At 34.9% G+C, this 25,957-nt stretch overlaps 1 protein-coding gene across 1 annotated transcript in view; it reads right to left on the reverse strand.

The window, feature by feature from the left end:
- Window positions 1–25,957, reverse strand: part of SPAG16 (sperm associated antigen 16) — a 1,020,752-nt gene that overhangs the window by 851,701 nt on the left and 143,094 nt on the right. The window contains exon 10 of the mRNA XM_059168131.1: window positions 23,599–23,726. Coding sequence (XP_059024114.1) covers window positions 23,599–23,726 — 128 coding nt within the window. The remainder of the gene's footprint in view (window positions 1–23,598; window positions 23,727–25,957) is intronic.

Below are 25,957 nucleotides of genomic sequence, written 5' to 3' on the forward strand. Positions count from 1 at the left end.
GTTTCCTTCATCTCTATGAATTAGTGTTGCATATATGAAGATGAATCACATTATTAATCTTTAGCTTAGTCTTACTCTGAACTCCAGATTCATACCAGTTTAATATAGCACAGGCATCTATAACTCACGTGCTGATGAGTTGACCATCTCCATCCAAAATTTACCTTCAAAGAAATGTACCACATTAACCCATCTTAACATTTTATAGAGGATAATATAACAAAAAGCATGTGCCTTTTTAAGAATAAGGGTATACTTACATAATCAATATCTAAAACATGGCTCTTATTCCAATCCACTACACATGCAAATCTACTGAATATTATTTAAGTTATAATTCAATAAAAATCTATAAATCATTGAAGGGAAAATATGTATCATCTCTATCTTTGGTAAAATTGTTCATTTCTTTTTCTCCTCTATTTTTTTTTATCTTAATTCTTTCTAAGTGTATTAAAGATTTCAGGCAAGGGTTTAATAAGTCATAGTGAATCTCTCAGACTTATTTACGAAGCATATTTATGGTATATATATATATATACTATATAAGTTATTGTGATCTATTCCACTCAGAAATATTTAAAGAAAATATTAAAGACTACAGAACTTGTAACTATTACTTTTACTTATCACTTAAACTAAAAGAGAAAAGTACACATTATGATGAGTACTGTTTCCACTTAATAAGTTTAACATGTAAATAATTTATTGTAGCTGGAGATCTTGTTCCAGCCAAATGAGTAATCTACTTCTCTATCTAAAATTGTCATCTCTGACAATACACTATTGATTCATGGCTGTTTACTTAGAGGAAATGAACAAATAGAGAATGATCAGAGCAAAAAAAATATTTGCCTTCTAGAATCACACATATGCTTAAATATATTAAAATAGAGATTCAGCTGGGAGAGCAAGTCATACTATTCACAAATTAACTCAATCTCCAAACAGCACCAGAAATCACAGATGAGTTTCAACAGGTACAGCAATACTCACAGGTCCAAATTAGTAGTCAAGGAACATTTTAAAGATATATTCATAGGTAATGAAGGCACTATCTCAGGTCACTACATTGGTAAGAGGAAGACTGATAGGAGGAGAGTAGGGAGACTGCAAATGAGCAGAAATGAAAGACCAACATCTGCAGAGCACACACCATGCTCCAGGAATTATGTCATGTATTACTATGTAAATCATTTCTTTTAATCCTTACCATCTTGTCATCCTGAAAAGTGTTTTCTTTTGCTTGATCTGTCCAAGATATAGCACAATGTCCTCAGCACATAATTGTTGCCAAATAAAAAGTTGAATGCCTAATATCTGTTATTACACAATCCTAAATATAATAGAACAGGACCTTCAAAACAAATAGCAGAGCAAATATTCAGAGACACCAGTTGAAACACATGGGAATATACAACAACTTGGGGGAAAAGGGACTGTTAGCATTGTCTGTTTATCAGGTAAACCTAGCAGAAATAAAAATCTGCATACCGCAGCAGATACTTGTTTCAAACCAATCCTAATGTCTCTGGCAACAACACCCAGGCTTCTTTGTTTGCTTATTTGTTTGTCTTTAGGAATGGCTCTCCTTTATTATCATGCAAAAAACTCTAAGTCTTAATTATTTTATGTCAAGAGAGTGGTTATTCTCCCTGGAATGGCCCTTAATCTAATCTGTCAATTAAACACAGAGAAGTATTTGCCTCAGTTTATAAGGAAAGAGAACTTTCATTCTCTCTCTCTCTGAGATATGGAAAGAGACACTCTGTATCTCTGGATGGTGTTGCGAAGAATATGAAATCTAGAACTGCTTCAGCCATGTTGCTATCATGAAAGAAAAGCTTGAAGCCTCAGGGTCATGCTGATACAAAAGACAGAATAGAAAAACAGTGAAATCAGGCACTTAGTGATATTTTTAAAACAGCTGATCAATCTTGTTCTGAACTTACTCCTACTTCTGACCTTTTCAGTTAATCGAGTATTTCCTTTCATCTTTTAACCAATTTATGTTGTATTTTCAGTCACTCTCAACATAAAGTGTCCCAACTTACACTGGTAGCAGATGGTATCACAGTATGGCTCAGGTGATAAAAAGTTTCCAAAACGGCCATCAGGAAAGATATTTAATAAGCCCCCGTGCAGGAAGAGCTGAGATAAGGGCAGGAGGTATTATGGGGGAGAGTTTCTAATTACCATGAGTTTGAGTGACCTTGCAGGGAGGTCAATTGGTCCATGAGTGAAAAAGTCATAGGAGAAAATTAGGGAAGAAGTAATGTATTTTCACTTTATAAACAGGAAAACTTAATTTTTATAATTTGAGATAAAAATATTCATTATTGCATCCACACCTAACTAGTTTCTTATCTAGTTTCCTTAGTGTTTTTTTTTAAGGTTTTATTTATTTATTTGAGAGAGAGAGAGAGAGAGTACAAGCAGTGGGGAGGGACAGAAAAAGAGAGAGAAGCAAACCCCCCAGTGAGTGGGGAAGCCAATGCGGAGCTCAATCCCAGGACCCCAGGATCATGACCTGGGCCAGAAGCAGAAAATTAAGTGACTGAGCCACCCAGGTGCTCCTCATATCTTTAGGTCTTGAGTAGGAAAGAAAAAAAGTAAAACATGAGTAGTAAAGGAAAACTCATAGAAATGGGTTATACTTTCTATAACAAAGTTTAACCCCAAATATATACTGCATTCATATATATCAAATATAGATATAAAAACGCAAAATATCAATAATAAATTCAGATTAAACAAATAATATACAAAGATCTATGTAGAATATAATCTAGTGGGGCTATATATAAAATAATAAAATGATCAAATGATTATTATATATTGAGTATCGATACTAATTGGTTATATAAACAAGGATAGAATAGTTAATATACAAGGATATCCACACTGTCCTTACTGCATAAAGTAAGTTCTAGAACAGTTTTTATAATATGATTCCAAATGGGGATGATGGGGAATGAGAAAGGGAAGGGGATAAAGGTTTTAAAGGAATTCTGAAAGAATAATAATTACCAGGATCTGTTTTGATATTTGGAGGTGGATGAAGGGAGAACATATATGATTCTTAAAATAAGAAAACAAAAGAATAAAAAGCTATTTCCATTAAAAAAATAATATACCTAACTAAACATCCCACCTAAACTTAGAGTTGCCAAAAGTCATATATAATTATGTAATACATAGTGATTTCTCTTATAATTAGAAGCTGTCATTATTATCATTAATTCCTTCACTCTAACCAAACCAAGCATAACTTTATGCTTTATATAATACATAGCACACTATTGTTGCCAAATCCATATTGCCGATAACCAATATTCTAACTATATGACCTTTCAAAATACAAGAAAGAGCAATAAAATATTTATGTGATCAAGTCATGTAGAATGATATGATCAAGATATGCATAGCAGAATTTTACTCAACTCTCCAAATAACTTAAAAGTAGAAAAAAGAAAATTACATGTGTGTGTTTAACCGTAGTAAGAAAATGTTTTTCACACATAAATATCATTTCAGTTGTAGCTGGTAGTTTTGACATTGTACATTTGAAATTGATACCTCCTTTACATTTGTATAACACTCTTTAACCTAAATCTCCAATATATAGAATCTATATTGTCCAGGTGACAAAGGTCATAGTTATCAAGCAGATATGTTTATACAAAATGCTTGTCGCTATAAATAGTAAGGAATTCTGAAATGTTGATGATACAAATATTTTAAGTGCACACCTTAAATATTCTTCTCTGAATGGAAATAAGTATCTCTATAGGCAGTGGAGTAAGTCTGAGGCCAAAAATTGCACGACTGTGAGCACATTGCTGTGGACACATCCAGAGGGTTTGAATTTGTTGACAAGGGTAACTCTGTGCTTCACTGATAGATGGTTAGGGTGAAGTAAAAGGGCGATTCTTGAACAGTCTCTTTATAGAGATATGCATCTTGAACATCTCCATAGGGACATTTAGCTATGATTCAACTTCACTGGCCTGTATCTTGGAATTTTTATATACTCTCCATTTTTGCCCATTTTTCAACATTGTTTTCTTACATCTTTATAGAATGTACAATTTTATCACCCAGCTGCAGCTTGCCTTTTTTTTTTTTTTTAATATTTCCAATTGCTTTGATTTTTGCTGGTTGTTTTAAATTAGTCCTTTCCCCAACTTCAACTGGCTCACTGTATCTTTTATCTTTCGTCTCCCTATTTCCACCTGATTTTCTTCATCTTTACCTAACATATATTTTTATAAGGCATAAAGAAAAACCTATAAAGAAAACACCTCTAATTGTCTTCAATTTTACAATGAAAATTATTTTTATCATTTTTATTTTTACTCTTCTAGATTAACCTTTCTTTTTTATGGCTTCTTCTTTTAGGTTTTTAATTTAATACCTCTCATCTTTATTATGTTATGTTAGTCACCATACAGTACATCATTAGCTTTTGATATAGCGTTTCATGATTCATTGTTTGTGTATAACACCAATAACATTTTATTTCTTAAAATTTTTCCTTGATTGAACTTGAAACATATTTTATGTTTCTGTCACCACATTTTAGTTTTAAATTTTAAACCTCTAAATTTTACTATATCACTTTCATTTTAAAAATTCCCTTCATTCCTTGTCACAAAATTATTCTTATTTTAGGATTTATTTTTCATTTTTTAAGAGATTTTATTTATTTATTTATTTGAGAAGGAGCACACGAGGGAGAGAGAGCACAAGCAGAGGAGGAAGGGTGGAAAGAGAGAGAGAACAAGACTCCCCCTGAGCAGGGAGCACGATGTGCAACTCTATTCCAGGATCATGACCTGAGCTGAAGGCAGACACTTAACTTCTGAGCCACCCAAACATCCCTAGGATTTACCTTTAAAAATAGTACTAAACTATGGGGAAACTTCCTCCAAATAAGGGAATTTAGAGACTTTGTCCCTCAACTTTACCTGCAACATTCTTATGGTATCCATAAATAGGTCCTCAGACTTTTCACAAAGGCTTCCCCAAAAAGAAAAAGCCAATTTCACATCAGAAAATTTAGGTGACATTATGGTCTGAACTAGACCTGTGGAGAATAAACAATGATAAGGACGAATGGGAATGGTGGCTTCACCATCAAACATTCTTCCAAAGCGACGACTTTTAAATACTTTTTAAGGTAATATGTCAACATGACATTTCTTATGTGTTCAATGAAGAGACCTAAAGGAACCATCATGAAAATAAGATGGTGATGAACATAGAGAAGATAGTCAAAGAGCAAAACTCCAACCATCTTCTTTTTGAGAGAATTAACACTGAAATCTCTTCACCCATTGACTAACTAGCATTCTCAACAAGGGCAATACTGTCCCCCAGCAAGAGGCAAAAACTGCTTCATGGGGGAGGGTGAAAAAATATTAGATATGAAAATGGCTTATGGAGCTTTAAAGGGTCTGAGTATATAAACAGACACACAGTGTGTCTGTACCATCAAAATTTAATAAGGCACAGGGTGCAATTAGGGAAAAAATATCTTAAGTGGAGAAACCGGCTAACTCATATCTCTGTCAGAAGAATCTTTAAAAATCCTCCATATCTAGTACAGGTGCCTTGGCCAGAACACCTGCAAACTCTCCTCTTTTAAGACATTCACTCGTTTTTTCATTTGCACTTCTAACAACTAGGTTTCAAGTGACATCTATATGTCACAAACTATATACAGTGCAGTAGGATTTTTTGGTAAAGAAGGCCTGCAACTTTTCCCAAGAAACTGATAACCAGAAGGAGATTCAGATACTCAGACATATAAGTGGGTAAGTATGATATAAACTTTGATTAAAAAAAAAATGACTACCGCTTGTGGGATCCCATGGGAAGGGGAAAGTAATCTAAATTTGTTAGGTCAAGTAAGGCTTCTTGAAGGACATGGTACTATGAATACAAGTACTTTAGGCAGTCGAAGCTGATTATACGACACTTGGAATCAAGACAAACAATGCTATGTTCAGGAAACGAATGTAATTGATTAAAATCAGTATGGTTGGAAGGGTAGATAACATTAAAAAATGGTCCAAAAAGTCCACCTCTCGGTGTGTGCACATGCCACTCCGTCTATCAAAAGGAATCTATTTCCCACCCTTTGAATCTTGGCTAGCCTGTGATTCACCGATAGAATCTAACAAAAATCACTCTGGGACTTAGAGGCCCAGGGCTCACATACTAAGAGAAGCACTAACTTTTGTTTCCTAAGTTTGAGAAGCCAGCTATCATACTAAAAGGCAATCCAGGAAATCTTGCTGAGGGATGGGGGTCACATGAAGAAATTCTATGGAATGAAAAGAGAAGAAGAGAAGAGGAGGAGGGATAATAGGAAACTGAGACACCAAACATGTCAGCTGGAAATTTACATTCACCTGCTGAGTACAGCTGACTGAGTGACATCAGCTGAACCACTGAAAACAAAACCAAATAGCTGAGCCCAATCAACATACAGAATCTAAGTCTTTGGCTTCCGCCACTGTGATAGGAAGAGGTCCAGTTGTTGAAACATCTGGAGTATACAGTGTGTAGGGAGAAAGAGTTGAAGAGGTAAGCAGGAACTAGATATGTAAAGGTCTTAGGAGTTTCGCTTAAGAGTTTAAACTTTCTTTGCTGTGGACAATGGGTACTCTCTGAAAGTCATTCAGAATGGAATGATGTAACCAAAATCAAATTAGACAGGCTAGCTGGGATCTTCCCCAGACTGGAGGAATCAGGTAGCTCCTAATGGGAAATGATTCTTTAATAAGAGCTAATCTATAACTTAAGGACAAAGGCTGAATTTCCCACTCAATGTCTTCTTTTTCTAAAATTATAAAGGTGAGAATGTAAAGGTGGTGGAACTTTTTTTTTAAATGGGCGACTGCTAAAAACATCAAGTCAAAGTTATGGTCTATCTACAGAAAATGGTCAGTATCACTTGATGTAGATTTTGTATAATTGTAAGATAATAGAAAATACATATTCTTCTCTGTCCCTGGTTCCTGGCACAGAGCTCCTAAAACCCTTGGAAATTCCTACCTTGTAAGAATACTAGGAACAGGGGTGCCTGGGTGGCTCAGTGGCTTAAAGCCTCTGCCTTTGGCTCAGGTCATGATCCCAGGATTCTGGGATCAGGTCCTGGGATCAAGCCCTGCATGGCATCGGGCTCTCTGCTTAGCAGGGAGCCTGCTTCCTCCTCTCTCTCTGTCTGCCTCTCTGCCTACTTGTAGTCTGTCAAATAAATAAATAAAGACTTAAAAAAAAAAAAAAGCTTCTTAAAAAAAAAATACTAGGAGCATCTTTTGTTTTAATATTTGGTCTTTGACCCGAGTTCCTGACACAAGGAACACATGTTCCTGGGTAATAGCAGTCTTTCATTCTAATTAGGCAGCTCTGGGCTCCTGAATGGCTCCAGGGTGAGGGCTGGTCATCAGAAATGCCAACACATAATTAGAAGCTTAGGATGTTCAGCCCTGCCCCCACTCTCTTGAGAAGCAAGAGAGGCTAAAAATGAGGTTAATGATGAGTCATGCCAACATGATGAAACCCTCATAAAATCCTAAAAGTTTAGGGTTCAGAGAGCTCCCAGGTTGGTGAACACATCTCCATGCTGGGAAGGTGATGGACCCTAAGTCCATGGGGACAGAATCTTTTTCCAGGACCCTCCCAGACCTGGCCCTATGTATCTCTTCACTGGATGTTTATTTGTATCCTTTATCATATCCTTTAATAAACTGGTAAATATAAGTTTTGCCCTGAATTCTGTAAGCCATTCTAGCAAATAAACCAAATGTTAGCCAAAGTACAGACAAATAATCTGGGCTTGTGATTGGTGTCAGAAGTGTGGAAGGGGGTGGGGGCCTGAGAAAAATAGTCTTGTAGGACTGAAACCCTGCCCTATGGAATCTATCTCTGAGTACACAGTGTCAGAACTGAGTTGAAGTAGAATACCCATCTGGTGTCATAGAGAATGGTGTGGGGAAAAACTTCCACAGAACTTGTAGACAGAACTGCCAGAAGTGAGGTGTTCTTTGTTAAGGTAAAGGAGACACAAGGGAATAAACACAGCAGGGAAGAAATACATGGTAGAAAGAACTGGATTTCTTCCCACATAAAATGGAAAAAATGAGTTTTTCTTAAAGAACAAAAAAGTCCTTCCAACTTTTACTTTTTAAAAATATTTTTAACTATTTTATTTTACTAATTACTGTAGAAATGTATATTTTAACTCCTTTAAATAATTTTTGACAATACAGAGTATAAGTAAATGTATGCTTTTATTCCACTGGGTTTGGGTAAGATCATGATATTTCTTAATTCCTTTATCTACTGAGGTAAAATAATCTAAAAAAAAAAAAAATCTTTTTAAGTCAAGCCTCATATTACTAAATTTCTCAATAAACCCAGAAAACTGCCATCTTGAAATATAGAGTATACCTTACCAAAAATTACAAAATTTGTTCTACCTTCAGTAATTTCCTAATAGAAGTATTATAATTTAGCCACTCTTCTTAGATCTTTAGTTTCTTATTATTAAGTAATATTTAGAATTTATAATATCATGAGTTATTTACAAATAGTAATTCCCTTAAACATCATAACAGCCATGGGAATAGGGTATTTTTTTTAGGTTTGAATTAAACAGAGGTTAAATAATTTGTCTAAGATCACAGAGCTACTGCAAAGAAATAGAAATAAGTAGGTTAAGTAACTTGCTCAAGATCACAGGTTCAGTATGTACTAGAACCACAATCTGAACACAGGCCAGCGATCACTAGCCTTCTTAACCACTAACCTGTAGTGCTTCCCTAAGATTATACTTTTTAACAACAATAAACGTTTCACATAAATCGTGAAAACAGATGAAACAAACACACAGCAACAATGAAGGATAAGGTACCAAACATTCCGACGTCTCAGATTCCTCCACTGTAAAACAGGTAAGTAGCAAGTACTATTAAGGAATTTTAATGTGGATCAATTGAGACAATACGTGAGAAGCCTTTAATACTGGGATTGGCTCTGCTTCTCATTAGATGTTCACTGTGATTATTGTTGTATGGGTAGCATCCAAGATTTAAGAACAAATGTTAGTGATTTACAGTAAAGAGAAACTAGTTCATAAAGCATTATTTTATTTAGCCTATTATTTTGAAGTTTAGACTTTGAGCTAAATGACTTTGCAGTAAGGTAATCAATAAAAAAAAAATTATTTACTGTGGCTCTTTGTATAAAAGGTAAAACTTTTGAAATGCCAAAAAAAAAAAAAATAGTTACTGCATACTAATCCATGCTAAAAGTCATTATTTAAATCAGAAGTCACTTTAGAAATACCCAGCTGACCAAAAATAAATTCATTTAATTATTAAATCACTTATACTTTAAGATTTCACTTCATTTGGACTAAACCAGTCCCTAAATCTGTGAGTTAAGAATTTTCATCATTTTTCTCTTGTTGGTTTCCTTTTAAAAAGAAAAATAGCTAAAGCTCAAGATATCTAACAATAAAAATTGACATCAATAATAATAGTTTCCTAGAATAACAAGAATTTAATATAATCAATCAAGTGTCTACTTTAAATACCTACTAAAATAATACAAATAAACGTATATTTTCTACTAAGCACAAAAGGAAAAAGATATGCTATTTTATATACTAGACAACTGGATTTAAATGACTGCTATACACTCTTCCCAAAAGAAAAAAAAAAAAAAGCCTCAAAATTACCCCCAAGAAATTGTGATATAGTCATTTATCAATCATTTCTCCCACCTAAATATAGACAGAACATTTGGTGTCTTCTGGAGGATTGCTGGCATTATTATGGTAGTTCCTAACAATATTTTAAATAAAAGAATATTAGGAAGAAAAGATGGAAAATTTTAGAAATAGATAAAATTTTTTGTTTCACCAAGGCTTATGTTGGTTGTTTGCATTTCCTTAAGGATAAAAATGCAAAAATGTAAAGAAAATGCAAATAAGTTCTTTCTACTCCTAGAACACTATTTCTCATGCAGTTGATATTATCAGTTCAAGAACTGAACATCAAGAAATGTTCAATATTATTAGTAAATCAAGGTAAGTATTATCCAACTTATCACCAATTTGTTAGACCCCTTGAGAAATCTTTGATATGAATCTGGTTTAACATAATAAAATAAAATGATAAAACCTACACAGTAGCAGTGTCAGTTGCAAGAACTGTCTCAGACACCATGAGTTTGAAAGTTTTATCTAGAACTTCATATTGAGATCAGAAATTTACAGTTACTGTTTCCCTATGGAAAAGGTCTCTCTCTTCCCTCCTCCTGTAGAATTACCCTGTATTTATATAGAAAAAGCCTTCATTCTATATCATAAATCATATTTCTCATTATGCTGTTCAAATATACCTATTCCCACCCCTACCCTACCCCACCATACTTTCCAGACATTGCTCTGATGTGAGCGGGAACTAGTGCTGTTTGGAAACTGGAAGGCCCAAATCCTTACTCAGGCACTCAGCACCTTGTGGAGAAAAAATGTTCAGAACGAACATTCAGAGTAAATTCAAGCTATTTGATCTCTATTCCCACATGTGACAGCTGGACTCCTTTGTCCTTCTCCCTGCGAGGCTGTCCTAATGCCTAAAATAACAACAATCCTCTTCCAACCACTTCTTCCAGGCTCACTGTCAATGATTAGGTCTCAAGGTCTTACCGCTGTAATGATAAATAGAAACAGGGAAATTAATCAATGTGTCTCTCTCTTTCATCATTTCATTCCCAATGTTTAGAACAGACTCTGATACATAATAGAAATTTGGTATATAATTATTGAACAAATGAAGAAAATCAAGGGGGAAGGGTGTGTTTGTCCCAACTGAAAACAATTTATTTTCCTTTCACATATAGATCTAAGTTTCAGCAATCTGACACAATCATGTCCTGTGCCTTGTTCAAATCAATTCTCCTCCTCCTCAGTAATGATCTCATTGGAAAAGAAATGAGATTTTAACTGTATTTTTCCTATCCCTTACCCCATATCTAAGACATTCATATGTTGGGGATACCCAAAATGCGTAATGTTCCTTCTCATGTATTCTTTATCAGCTGAAAAGTCCCCAGTACATGGAATCATTTAAGAATAGGCAATAGAGGGCACCTGGGTGGCTCAGCCCATTAAGCCTCTGCCTTAGGCACAAGTCATGATCTCAGAGTCGCTGAATAGAGTCCTGTGTTGTGCTCCCTGCTTAGTGGAGAGTCTACTTCTCCCTCTGACCCTCCCCTCTCCCATGCCTCCTCTCTCTCTCTTTCTCTTTCTCTCTCTCTCTCAAATAAATATATTTTTTAAAGAATAAGCAATTTTTTTCTAAATTTGTACTTGTTCAATTTTTCAAAAAACCATTCTTTAGATTTTTCAGGAATATCCTCACTCCTCAAAAGGAGAAAAGTATGGAAAATCAGGTTGGACAGCTAAGGAATAGATCTGGGAGATGACTGAGTGAAAGCACAGGTTCTGGGTCACTAAGGTCAGGGTTAAAAGTTACTCAGCTTCAGATTTCTGAAGCAAACTAAGAAGGCCAAGTATGTGAGGGAAAAGCAGAAGAGTCAAGAATCCAGTGAGTGTGTTAGGAATATTTCTAAAAAATCATTTGTTTAGGAACTGGGAGAAGAAAGTACATATGAGGATGGCCAGGAGACAAACACGCAAGAGCAAGGAAACCAGTGTCAGGCAAATAAAGCAGGCTGTATTAAAGGGAGTGTCTTTTGTATCTCCCACAAATGTGAGAGAACTGAGCTGTAAGTGCATCACCAAAGTCACTCTAGGAACTGTTTCTAGCCTCCCTGTTGGCACAGAGGATGACTGTAAGTAGGAAACTTAGATCACAGGCATTCACAGAAACCACTGGACAGTCAAGTGAAATTGAATTTAAAGGATAAGGTGACATCAAGTAATACCTAGATTATAAGTGGATACTATATTTTTAAAAGTTAGCTAAAGAATTATGACTACACACAATATTTTCACTCAAATCTATGCACTCATTCCTTCAACACATACTATGTAAGTCCTATATGTCAGGTGCTATTCATAATGAGACACAATCTATGTCATCAAGATCCTTGATGAGAGGTTGGGAGAAATAGACACATCATGGGATTCAACAGGACATATGTGCTCTTATGTCATGTATTTAGTACCAAGAAAACAGAAAGGAGGATTGGTTTATAGATAGGAATTTTTTTAGGTTGCTTGAGTATTCACAAAGAGCAAAAGGAGGTACCTATATTCCAGCCAATGGAATATTTGCCAAGATATGAACATGTGAAAAGACTTCACCAAATCTAGAACATAGTGTTACAGAGGCAAGGGGGTGCAACAGAGCTAGAAAAATAGGCTGGAGCTAGATTGGCAAGAGTCAACTGTGTCTTGAGGCTTTAAAATACAATTAAAGATTTTAAAGCAGAAATTTAAAAAGTCACTTTTAGAAAGATTACTATAATGGTAGTAGAGGAGATAAGTTCTATTTGTAGGGACAATTGGAGGAAGAAAGACTAGTAGGAAGCTATTAGGGGAGCTTAGTGACAAATGATTGGACTTTGAAATAAATGGCTGCTCAATTTGTTTTGGATATAGAATACCCAGTCGTAAGTGATTGACTGAATATAGTAGTAAGTGGTAAAAAGGACTTAAGATTCACAGATCATCTTAGATAATTATATGGATGATAATGTCACTAACCAAAATGGAAGAAAGAAGAAGGTGAGGGTGGAAGGGAAGGGGATGGTCGAAAAAGGAACTTGGCTTTGCGACCTCCTAAATTTGAGGTGCTCACAAAGCATGCAAGTTGGAATGTCCTATTTTATGAGGTACTCTCAGTTAACAGTCATTGCCTTGAGATCATGACAGCAGTTTTAAGTTGAAGTGGAATTCTGGGCATAAATATTGTTAAATATGTTGGGTGCATGAATTTGATAAAAAGTTCCATTATTTACTCTTAGGTTGTGAAAACCATTGATAAGAATAAAGCAATATTATAAAATGAATATGATAATATCAACCTAGTCATTGTCATATAAAAATTGCTGAAATTGTTTAAGATTTAAAGCCTGGGTGGCTCAGTGGGTTAAGCCTCTGCCTTCGGCTCAGGTCATGATCTCAGGGTTCTGGGATCAAGCCCCGCATCAGGCTCTCTGCTCAGCGGGAAGCCTGCTTCCCCCTTTCTCTCTGCCTGCCTCTCTGCCTACTTGTGGTATCTCTCTCTGCCAAATAAATAAAATATTAAAAAAAAAACCTTCAGCACAAGCACAATGTTCACAACCCATTCATCATAAAACTGTAAATAACAAGAAAAAATAAATTATTGGATACCGTTCTACATGTACCAATTTTTAAAAAGGTCTTGGCAAGTTTAAGTGAGGCACCCCACCAAGTAATAGCAGAAATCTCTGGAACCACTGATTAATCATATATCATCAAGTCTTGTCACCTCTAATTACTTAAACTGAATTATGAGTATATGTGTGAATATAATGTAGTTTGAAAGACTAAATAAAATACTAAATAAAACAAACATGTATATTGGTACTTGTTCTAAACTATCTTCCCTGACATTCTACATAACAAAGATTAATCTTTGTTTTTAACTTTCATTTCCCTTTCTGTCACACGGTAGGTAATAGGCAATACCAGTATTTAGTTACGCAAGAAAGTGGAGTGAGACATGGTTTCCATATTTACTGGAATATTATCACTACAAAGTCATTTCATGGAATTTGACTTGCCTTATCATAATAATATGTTCCAGAAACAGTTTTATGTGAAAAGTAAATGACTTGTTTGGTCCAAAAACTGAAACCTGGATGTCCTAAGGGAGACAACAATAGTTTTGTTTTTACCAATGTTAGTTAATAGGTGGGATTTTTATACATTGTTGGCACTACAAATAATTGCTATATATAATTATAATATGTCCAACAATGCCTTCCTGTAAGTAACTGTGGTTATTACTATGGGTCTAGATATTTAAAACAGAATGAAAAACTGTTATAGTCCCAGAAGGGCAACTGTCTTCTCTCTGAGTATATGAAACACCACAATTGAAAATACTTTGTGCATCATCTGTGACCAATGAGAAGACCTTTCCATAATTTTAGCTGTAAGTTGACCCAAAAAACAAATCAGAATGCCTTATGGAAGATGACAGCTGCTCAACAAACCCAAAGTGTCTAAACAAAGTTGGTTTAAACCTAAAGATAGATACATGCAAGGGCACTAAAGACAATCTAAAATAAATTGAAAATCTAATCTCCTAATTAGATGATATATTTATTCATGAAACACACCCAAGAAGATAAACACGTCATTAAAATGCATGTTTACATTTACTGTAAATTCATGTACCTCTTCCTTCTTAAAAGGTAATGGCATAAATATTATCATTATTTAATGGAAGTTAACCAAACGTCTTATCATGTTGATAGTAAACTATAAAACCAACTGACTATATCTTCATAGTATAAAAAGTGTTTTAAATTATTCTGTACACTACTTATAAGTAATGATTACACACATTTTTATCTGTATATAATTATTATCCTCTTAAGGAGAATTTGCTTAAAGCTTCAAGAAACTGCAAGTTCTTTGCCTGTTTGGAGAATACAAACATCATACCAATTACAGTATCATTTAAATTTATTTTAAATATATGTTATAAAATACCAGTTAAATTTATAGTTATAAAAATAATTAAATATTTAATTTGAAAACTGATGTTTTAAAATATAACTAGCAGTTTCTTATAAGCCCATATAATTTATATCCAAATCAATAAGAGAAATTGAGCTTTATATTGACCTATATTTAAAAATTACACTTTTAAATGTCTCCTTTTTTGATTAGAAGTTATTTAGTTCTTTATTTCTGGTGTCTGCTTCCATGGAAGGGCACAGAATAGTTCTAACATGAGCCTAACCACTTGCCAGATGGTACACACAGTAGTGATTGCGTTCACAGTACACTTTAAGAGGTCTCGTCTAAATCTAAGCCTACTTGCAAGTTTAATAGTCATACCAAACATAAAATACCCAGCTCCAGATTCCAAAGCTTCCCTTCCCTTAGCTTTTCCCTTAAAAATTAATGGTCACTGTATCCTCAATGGCTCTGACCAAAAATCTTGGACTCCTCTTTATTATTTTTTAATTTATTTTTAATTTATTTTCAGCATAACAGTATTCATTTTGGACTCATCTTTAAATCCCCTCTCTCATACTACATCCAGCCTATCAGAAAATCCTGTTGCTTTCTCATAAAAAAAAAATAAATAAATAAAAATCTTACTATTTAGCCTCTATGCCAGAAAATCCTAGCCCAGAAAATCTTCATAACTCTCTTCAATAAATGAAATAGTTTCTTTTATTTTTTAAGATTTTATTTATTTATTTGACAAACAGAGATCACAAGTAGGCAGAGAAGCAGGCAGAGAGAGAGGAGGAAGCAGGCTCCCTGCTGAGCAGAGAGCCCGAAGCGGGGCTCTATCCCAGGACCCTGGGATCATGACCTGAGCCAAAGGCAGAGGCTTTAACCCACTGAGCCACCCAGATGCCCCTAAATGAAATAGTTCCTAACTAGTCTGCCAGCTTCTAATTACCCTAGCTCCTATGGCAGTCTAATTTATACACAGCCGTCATAGTGATCTTGTTATATAAATCAAATCAGGTAATTCTTCTCAAAATCCTCTAACAGCTTTCCAGCATTCTCAGAATAAAATTCAATATTCTCTTTACTATCACCTAGAAGTCCCTTAAGTCAAACCCTTTTTGGTCCCCAAGTACCTAACTTTATTTTCTCCTCCCCCTTTCTAAGCTTTCCTACTCTGTTTATTTTAATCTCCTTGCTAGAACATTTTGGACATCTCATCTTAAGGGCTTTGCATTTGCTGTTCCCCCAACTCTAATTTCCATCCTTAGTTCTCTGTATTTCTTACGTCCTCACTTACTTCAGGTTTCCATTATATGTCACCGTCTCAGAACAACCTTGGCTTCTCTCTTTAAACCTGATTTAAAACCACCCTGCACTCTGTTTCCCTGGGTTCTGCTTTATGTTTTTCTCCAGCACTTATGGCCATCAAACATACTATAGCATAGATGTGTTCATTATTGGTTTGTTACCCTTTTCTTACAACAGATACAAGCTCCCTGGGGACAGATTTGTGTGTATTTAATTAATAGCCCACAATAGTGCCTGACAAATGCTCAATAATTTTTCTTGAATGAATAAATATGAAAGTACTATCTGTCTTTTAAAATTTTATTTCATCCCTCTTACATAGCCTAACTCATCTGTTTTCACAGAAATATAGTGCATTGGTCAAGGCAATTAAAGCAGTACCGTAGACAAAGCTAGATGAAGGTCGTGAACCCACCAGGCAACAAACGAATCAAGAACACATGTTTCTTCTAGAATGTGACTCATCACTTTCAAAGTCCTTTGATTTCAGGTAGGGAAATGAGGATGGAGACAGCATAACACCAGTGGAAGCCGTAGGGTTTGGATCTGGAAGTGGTGTACACTGGCTTTGGTTAGAATTGGTATCACATAGCTTAGCTTGTGATACCAATTGTGATAGTTCAGAAGGCTGGGAGATATAATCTTCCAATGGGCCCAAGGAAGAGAAAACTGGGGTGGTGAGCATCTAGCCAGTCTCTGCCACAGATAAACTAGAAAAGCACTGACATTTCATGTTTTTGTTTTTGTTTTTTTTTTTTACTTTTATAAAATACTTTAAAATTTATGCTACATGGCATGCCTCTGGAGAACCATGATGAAAACAGAGTAGAATGACAGGATCGAGCATGACTGGAGAAATGAAGAGAGAAGTATTAGTTACATTTTTTTAAGAACTGTCTCTCTGAGTAGGTGACATTTGAGTTAACATATTAGAAAGGAAAAAGCCAGATACAAAAATGAGAGATGTAACAACACAAGGAGAGGGAAGAACTAGTAGTATACAGCCCCGGGGCAGGAGTAATGTGGCATGTTTGCAGGATAGTGAGAAGACTGAGGAAGCAGAGGGTACTGCGTAGGGAGTGTGAGGGAGTGTCTGGCCAGAGATAGGCAGGAGAAACTTGCAAAGCCTGGTATGCCACAGAATGAAGTTTGGATTTTATTTTAAAATGAGAGGAAGCCATTATGGTGTTTAAAGAAGGGAATCCTGTAGTCTGATTTGTATTTTTAAAAGACCTGTTTGGTTATTGTGAAGTGAGTGAATTATTATAGGGTAAGGTAGGGCAAATTAGTAGGCTTTTGCAATAGTGTGAGAGATAGGGAAAATATGTAAATGTATTCTGGAGGAAGGGCCCATCAGACTTACTGGTAGATTTAATGGTGGCAAATGCCTTGTGGGAGAATGAGCAATCCCAGGACTCCTAGGACTTTAGCTTGAGTAAATTCACAGAAGTTCACATTTTGCTTTTACGAAAATGAGAAGATTAGAAGACCAGGTTTTCTGGTAGGGGAAAAAAAAAAGAGAGAGAGAGAGAGAGAGAGAGAATTCTTTCTGGGCATGAAAATTTGGAGAGATTTATTAGATGCCCAAGTTCAGGGGAGAAGTCAATAGTAGAGATATCACCCTGAGGATGATCACCATATGGGGAAGTATTTATAGCCTGAGTATGGGAGAAGCCACCTGGGGAAGTGCAGCAGCGAGAAGCAGCAGCTGCAGGGGTGAGCCAGGAAGGAGAGGAGGGAGGCTGAATCCATCAATCAGAAGTCTGGCAGAAGAGGAAGAGCCCCCTGAAGATGCTGAGCAGGCCAGCTTGGGAGTCAGCAGGACCATACAAATAATGGGGTCAGGAGAAGAAAAGCAGGTGTGGTAGGTTGATTTGACTGAACCTGAGAGGTAAAGAAAAGAAAGTTAAGTGGCACTCGTGGTGGGCACGGAAAGAGCAAATGACTGACAAAAGTAGTTTCAGGGCCGAGGAAAGAAAGGAAACTCCAGAAACTCTACTGGAGGAAAGAACAGAAAGAACAAGTCGAGGATGTTAGTTCCTTCATCACTGCTGCCAACGTTTTTGGTGGAAATGAGCAGAGCAGCTTCTGAGGAAACAGCATAGGTGTGATGGAGGCTTGTCTGGCTAAAAGAAAAAAAGTGTTTTTAACCGATGGAAGGTACTGAAGGCCATTTTCTATGCTGAAAGGAAGCATCCTTTGAAAGTAGGAAAAAGACATCTACCTAAATCAGAACTTAAAAACTCTCTTAACTAATCTGATTTAAAATCCTTCTGAAGTCCGGAATTGTGATGCCACCAACGTTGGCTTTCTTTTTCAATATCCCTTTGGCTATTCGAGGTCTTTTCTGGTTCCATATAAATTTTAGAATTATTTGTTCCATTTCTTTGAAAAAGATGGATGGTACTTTGATAGGAATTGCATTAAATGTATAGATTACTTTAGGTAGCATAGACATTTTCACAATATTTATTCTTCCAATCCAGGAGCATGGAACATTTTTCCATTTCTTTGTGTCTTCCTCAATTTCTTTCATGAGTACTTTATAGTTTTCTGAGTATAGATACTGTGTCTCTTTGGTTAAGTTTATTCCTAGGTATCTTATGGTTTCGGGTGCAATTGTAAATGGGATTGACTCCTTAATTTCCGTTTCTTCTGTCTTGCTGTTGGTGTAGAGAAATGCAACTGATTTCTGTGCATTGATTTTATATCCTGACACTTTACTGAATTCCTGTATAAGTTCTAGCAGTTTTGGAGTGGAGTCTTTTGGGTTTTCCACATATAGGATCATATCATCTGCGTAGAGTGATAATTTGACTTCTTCTTTGCCAATTTGGATGCCTTTAATTTCCTTTTGTTGTCTGATTGCTGAGGCTAGGACCTCTAGTACTATGTTGAATAGCAGTGGTGATAATGGACATCCCTGCCGTGTTCCTGACCTTAGCGGAAAAGCTTTCAGTTTTTCTCCATTGAGAATGATATTTGCGGTGGGTTTTTCATAGATGGCTTTGATGATATTGAGGTATGTGCCCTCTATCCCTACACTTTGAAGAGTTTCATCATCAAGACAGCATGGTACTGGCACAAAAACAGACCCATAGATCAATGGAACAGAATAGAGAGCCCAGAAATAGACCCTCAACTCTATGGTCAACTAATCTTCGACAAAGCAGGAAAGAATGTCCAATGGAAAAAAGACAGCCTCTTCAATAAATGGTGCTGGGAAAATTGGACAGCCACATGCAGAAAAATGAAATTGGACCATTTCCTTACACCACACACAAAAATAGACTCAAAATGGATGAAGGACCTCAATGTGCGAAAGGAATCCATCAAAATTCTTGATGAGAACACAGGCAGCAACCTCTTCGACCTCAGCCGCAGCAACATCTTCCTAGGAACAACGCCAAAGGCAAGGGAAGCAAGGGCAAAAATGAACTATTGGGATTTCATCAAGATCAAAAGCTTTTGTACAGCAAAGGAAACAGTTAACAAAATCAAAAGACAACTGACAGAATGGGAGAAGATATTTGCAAACGACATATCAGATAAAGGACTAGTGTCCAGAATCTATAAAGAACTTAGCAAACTCAACACCCAAAGAACAAATAATCCAATCAAGAAATGGGCAGAGGACATGAACAGACATTTCTGCAAAGAAGACATCCAGATGGCCAACAGACACATGAAAAAGTGCTCCATATCACTCGGCATCAGGGAAATACAAATCAAAACCACAATGCGATATCACCTCACACCAGTCAGAATGGCTAAAATCAACAAGTCAGGAAATGACAGATGCTGGTGAGGATGTGGAGAAAGGGGAACCCTCCTACACTGTTGGTGGGAATGCAAGCTGGTGCAGCCACTCTGGAAAACAGCATGGAGGTTCCTCAAAATGTTGAAAATAGAACTGCCCTATGACCCAGCAATTGCACTATTGGGTATTTACCCTAAAGATACAAACGTAGTGATCCAAAGGGGCACGTGCACCCGAATGTTTATAGCAGCAATGTCCACAATAGCCAAACTATGGAAAGAACCTAGATGTCCATCAACAGATGAATGGATCAAGAAGATGTGGTATATATACACAATGGAATACTCTGCAGCCATCAAAAGAAATGAAATCTTGCCATTTGCGACAACATGGATGGAACTAGAGCGTATCATGCTTAGCGAAATAAGTCAAGCAGAGAAAGACAACTATCATATGATCTCCCTGGTATGAGGAAGTGGTGATGCAACATGGGGGCTTAAGTGGGTACGAGAAGAATAAATGAAACAAGATGGGATTGGGAGGGAGACAAACCATAAGTGACTCTTAATCTCACAAAACAAACTGAGGGTTGCTGGGGGGAGGGGGTTTGGGAGAAGGGGGTGGGATTATGGACATTGGGGAGGGTATGTGCTTTGGTGAGTGCTGTGAAGTGTGTAAACCTGGTGATTCACAGACCTGTACCCCTGGGGATAAAAATATATGTTTATAAAAAATAAAAAATTAAAAAAAAAAATCCTTCTGGTTCTTCAACCTGTGGAATTGCACTCTATAGAAATGCAAATTAGGTAAGACATTAAAAAAATTTAATTATCTGGAATTTAATATGCATTTATTTTATTTTGACCTTGTTAGAAAAACAGTAAAAATACATTTTTAAAAATCTGGTTTTCCAAGGAAAGAACATATAATTAATCTGCATATAAATACAATCTAATTAATTATTTTAATATTTAAGTTTAAAGCAATTATCAAGGGAGAAAAAGGATACTGGCCAAATTCATATCTAATTTAGTTGTATGTTACTGGCGAACTTGTATGCCTGATTGTAAAAATAGATACTATTTCCTCAGTTTCCTCAGTATTTTTCTTTAAAATAATTTCTTTACTATTTAGGAGTTTGCTTTTGAGTAACCAGACCTGATACAAATTCTTTCTCCATGACTCTCAAAATCTCTAAGGCTTGTGTGTGTGTGTGTGTGTGTGTGAGAGAGAGAGAGAGAAAGAGAGAAAGAAAGAGAATTGGGAAAATAATAAATGCCTTAAAGAAATGTAAAGTTAAAGATAGCATGTATAAATCAGCTGAATTCTAACAATTATAGATGCTTATTGTTATTATGATACCCTTATTATCATCATCATCATCATCATTGTTATTTTGATTAAGAAATCTATATACCACAGAGGAAGAATTTGATTTCTGTTGATGGTAACTGACAAAAACAGATAAATAGTTACTTGTAAAACAAAAGCTTTTTCTTTACTCCTTAAAGAAATATATCAAGGAGACAATAAACATTTTATTACAGAACCATACAGTACTAAAGCTTTTGCGTGTACGTGGGGGTAGGGCATGAGTGGTTTGGTTTTGAAAGTAATAGAAAATATGAAATTATTTGAGCAACACTAAAAGTTTATAACTGAATTTTATATTATGGCTAGTTAATGGTTGGTAGTCTAGAATGACAGTATAAAGATAGAAGAATAAAATGGTGGGAATAGAAGCAAGTATGTGACAATGAAGAAATGGTGGTATAAGGAAGCAGCAACTGAGACAAACTGAAAATGAAGGCAGGCAAGAAAAGGCACAGATTAAAAAAAAAAAAAAAAATGAAAAGGCTCAGGTAAATGAGTTGTCCCAAAGTCACAGCTTAATCTTCTTTTGAGGTATGTTACTCTAGAAGACTGGTGATTATTCTTTCTACTAGTGATTGATTTTTCTCTTCTTTACTGCCTAGCTTATAATGTTAGTCTTCTCTCCTAATGGGCTAACTAGTGAAGACTGTGGCAGAGAAATTATTTCCTGGGTTGCAGTAGTAGTTACCAGGGAAGCTGTCTTTCCAAAGGCTGGAAATAAAGCTGAAATTCAGATTTTGTCTTTTACTAAAAGTTAAATATTTCACTCCTTCTCGTCTCTTCATTTTCATTTAATAGAAGTTTTTCCCTTAACCTCCAGTTAATGGTTAGATTGACCAACATTTCTTATTTTCTCTATAAAACACAAGAGTTGTGCACATCGCACTTACCTATTCAGAGCTCTCAGACCATGCCCAAGTAGACCAGCACAGGCTACTCCCACCAGCTAAGATCGTTGATGACAGAGAGTTCCAAGGAGTGTGTCATTAACCCTCCTTATAAGTCAGTCATGTTTGCTATTGTAATGTAATTAAAGATCAAGGTGATGAAATAGTGTGATAAGAAGAACTGCTGTCCGTGAAAATTAAAGGCATGCTACAGAAAGGTGAGAGGACCATCTTTGAGTGTCTCAAGTTCTTGATACAGATCAAGGAAATCACAAAATTGAAACTGAAAATGTAAATGATACATTATTGGTATAGCTTATGCAAGAAATATGGTGTAGCATTCCAATCAATAGTCACTTAATCAAAGAAAAAGCCATGACTTTACATCAAAAGACTGGCATGGGAATGCAAATGCACTGTTTTAAGTCCAAGTAGAATACTTAAGATATGAATGTGTCATTTTTATGACTTCCTTTACTAATAGACCCTTTCAATTCATTAACTTACTGATTTTGATCAGGGCAGATAGAATCACATCTGCTGTGCTCTTAAGTAAGATAACACAGACAATAAATATTCCTGCTACATGGAAATAATTAAACACATAGGATTTAGAAAATAAGTAACACACCCAGTCATTGGGAGCAGAGAAAAGTTTGCAAAAGAAAAAAAAAGAAAAAAAAAATACTCAGCACAGATTAATGTATGTAAGTTATTAGAGTTGGTCAGCATTTTATTCTGAGACATTTGTCCTCGTTAAATATAATAGGAGCAATTACATTATGTTTGCCACGTATTATTCATAAACCTAAAATTTCTTGAAGATCGATGGCATAAAGTTGGGAATATATGAACAAAGGTAAGAAAATAATATTACTGCCTAAACCATAATCAAAATGATATATCCATGATCATATATAAAAGCTACTTCCTAAAATTTTAATATACCACAGAACTATATGATAGAATATATGTATGGATTTGTCTATATTAATATTTTTCTTGAAAACTGAATACTAGTAAAAATTTTATGACTTAAAATAAGTTTCCTATGAATATAAATATGCAGATTTATAAAATAATGCATTTTAATAAATACCAAGTAATAAGTTTTGTCTTTATACTGATGTGATTATAGTTCACGAAACTACAGTCTTCAAAAAAATCCAAAATAAATTACTTGTTAATGAGGAAAAAACATATATTGGTAAAATAATCAAATGAAATGCATAGTTGCTGAGATCCCATCTTTAAAAGAAATCCTACAAACCTCTCTGGAAACCATCTGTGCTTTATTCTAAGCCTAAACTACAACCTCTACAATAAATACACACAATAGTGCACTTGGTCTGTACTGCCACCAAGTGCCTAAACCAATTAGTTTAAAGATTCTTGACACAGCTATAAGCAGATTCTTTTGTTGTTATGAGTAGCAATTTGGAAGCAGGCTAAGAGCAAACCACTCTGATCATGAATGGCTATAAGAGCAACACAATTTAGACATGACAATAGAATCTCAAAGGCATTAATAAAAGAATCAGAAAGGTAAATAATCCTACCAGCTCACTGGAAGTTCATGAAGTCTAAAAATGTTATTCAGCTTGTAGTCAAATTTTGCTGGACCAATGTTTTCTTTACATAAATACAGGTTTGGATTTTGTTGCATATCTGTGGGAAATTCTGAATCCTAGAGGAAAAAGAAAAAGCAAGAGCTATATATAAAATAGCCTATCACTGCACACATTAATACCATATTCTTTAATACTAAATTACAACATAAATATTACTATTATATTCCCTCAGGAGTTACCTTAAGTCCTTCATTTCCTATTTAAGTTTTGAGAAAGCATGCAAAAAAGATAAAATGTTAAATAAGGCACATATTTATTTGCATAAGTCTAAACTGCATGCTACATGGAAAAATTATTTAAAAACAGCCCCTATTAAATTACAATGAAGTACAACATGGTATTGTCTTATATTATTGGTCAGTTGTCCTTTTTCAATAAGTTTCCATCCCCAACAGTAATGTCAGCAAATCTGTGATTATTCTTATATTCCTTTGTCCTCTATAAATGGTGAACCAAAAACACTTTCATTAGGAAACAGAACAATAACATAAGTTATTGGATTAATTATGGTTTTCTTCTTAAACCTGAAGACACAGGGCTAATTGAAAGGACTTACTAAAGGTAAAACATTTAATTATTTTGAATCTCACCTACAGAATAATCCACATTTGCCAAGCAATTGTAACTGGAGATCAAAGACCATTTTTAGTCCATGAGAAAGTAGCAGTGGAAGGAAATATGCTATAAAAAGGTACTTAGTTAATATTTAATAATGGATGGATTAACTGCTTAACTCTACAAAAGAAGGAAGTAATCAACCCACTTATACTTAATACTTTAAAACTGCCTTTAGAGAGGGAGGTATATCATTTGTTTGTGTACTCATTCATTTATTCAAAAAATATTTATAAGAGCTACTTTATCCCAAACATTATTGTAGGCATGGGGAATCCACCAAAGAACAAAGCAGATAAGAAGTTTTGCCCTTGTGGAGGTTATATTAGAGTCAGAAAATGATACAACCAATTTTTATGAATGAAGTATTTTTCTGGATAACAACGTAATACATATTCATATAGAAATATCATGCATTCCATATACTACAAAGAAAAAAATTAAAAGAAACCTTATTTTCACCACACAGATATAACCACTATTAGCACTTTGATATAATATTACATCCCTCAATTTTTATAAATTTGAGACCATATTCTATTTTCCACGCTCCATTTTTCATTTAACATAGTGGTATACTACATTTTCATTCTACTTAGTATATTTTGAAAGAATGCCATATTTTATTCAATATTGTTATATTTGTTTTCCTTATGCTTATCAATGCTATGAACAGACTTTTCTGTCTATAAATCTGCATTTCACTGATTATATTCTTAAAGCACATTTCTAAAAGTGTAAATAAATAATTTGAATAAAATACTTAACATAAAACACGATTCCTCTTCACAGATTGCTCTTCAGAAATCTTGTATGAATTTATATACTGCCTGTCATATAATACTGTGTGCAATTCACCACCATATTGTTAATGCTATCCATCCATACATTCACACATGTGTAATACATGTAATACTTTCAGGGTGGGTTAAATCAGTGATGGGTGTGTTAAGAAGGGCACTTGTGCTGATGAGTACTGCATATTGTATGTGAGTGACGAATCATGAAATTATGCTTCTGAAGTCATTACTATACTATATGTTAACTAACCAGAATTTAAATAAAAACTTGAAACAAAAAAATCAACGAAAACTAAAACAATACATTCAGTCAACTGTTTAACTAATACTTATCATTGAATGTCTATTTCATGACAGGCACTGGTTTCAGCTCTTATGTCTTTGAACAAAATAGACAAAATTCCCTTCTTTGTGGAGATTGCATTCCAGCATGAGGACACCATGGACAATAAAAAAAATAAACATATAAATTACATTATATCTAAAGGTAAAAAGCCTTGGGGAAAATTGTTGCTAATTCATATAAAAACTATATAATATTGACATTTCTTAAATTAACTGAGTAAGTTTTTGTGTTTCTTTTTTCTTTTTTTACTGCATCTTTTCTGAAAGGTATGTCTATGTCTTTTGTCCATTTTACTATCATTTTGATGATAATTCATTTTAACAATATTGTCTGGGTTGGAAATGGAGGGAAGGTAAACTATTATGCCAGACAAGGTAGCAAGGTGAATCAGAATCCAGGCTTACATAATTTTTTGATGGCAGGGAAAAATCTAGAACCATAAACTTATTATCCCCAGCAATTTGTATAAGCACTATTAAACCAATCATTATATAAAACTAAAATAATGAGGGGCGCCTGGGTGGCT

The sequence above is a fragment of the Mustela lutreola genome, chromosome 3 (genome assembly GCF_030435805.1).
Source record: "Mustela lutreola isolate mMusLut2 chromosome 3, mMusLut2.pri, whole genome shotgun sequence".
Classification (NCBI taxonomy): Eukaryota; Metazoa; Chordata; class Mammalia; order Carnivora; family Mustelidae; genus Mustela; species Mustela lutreola.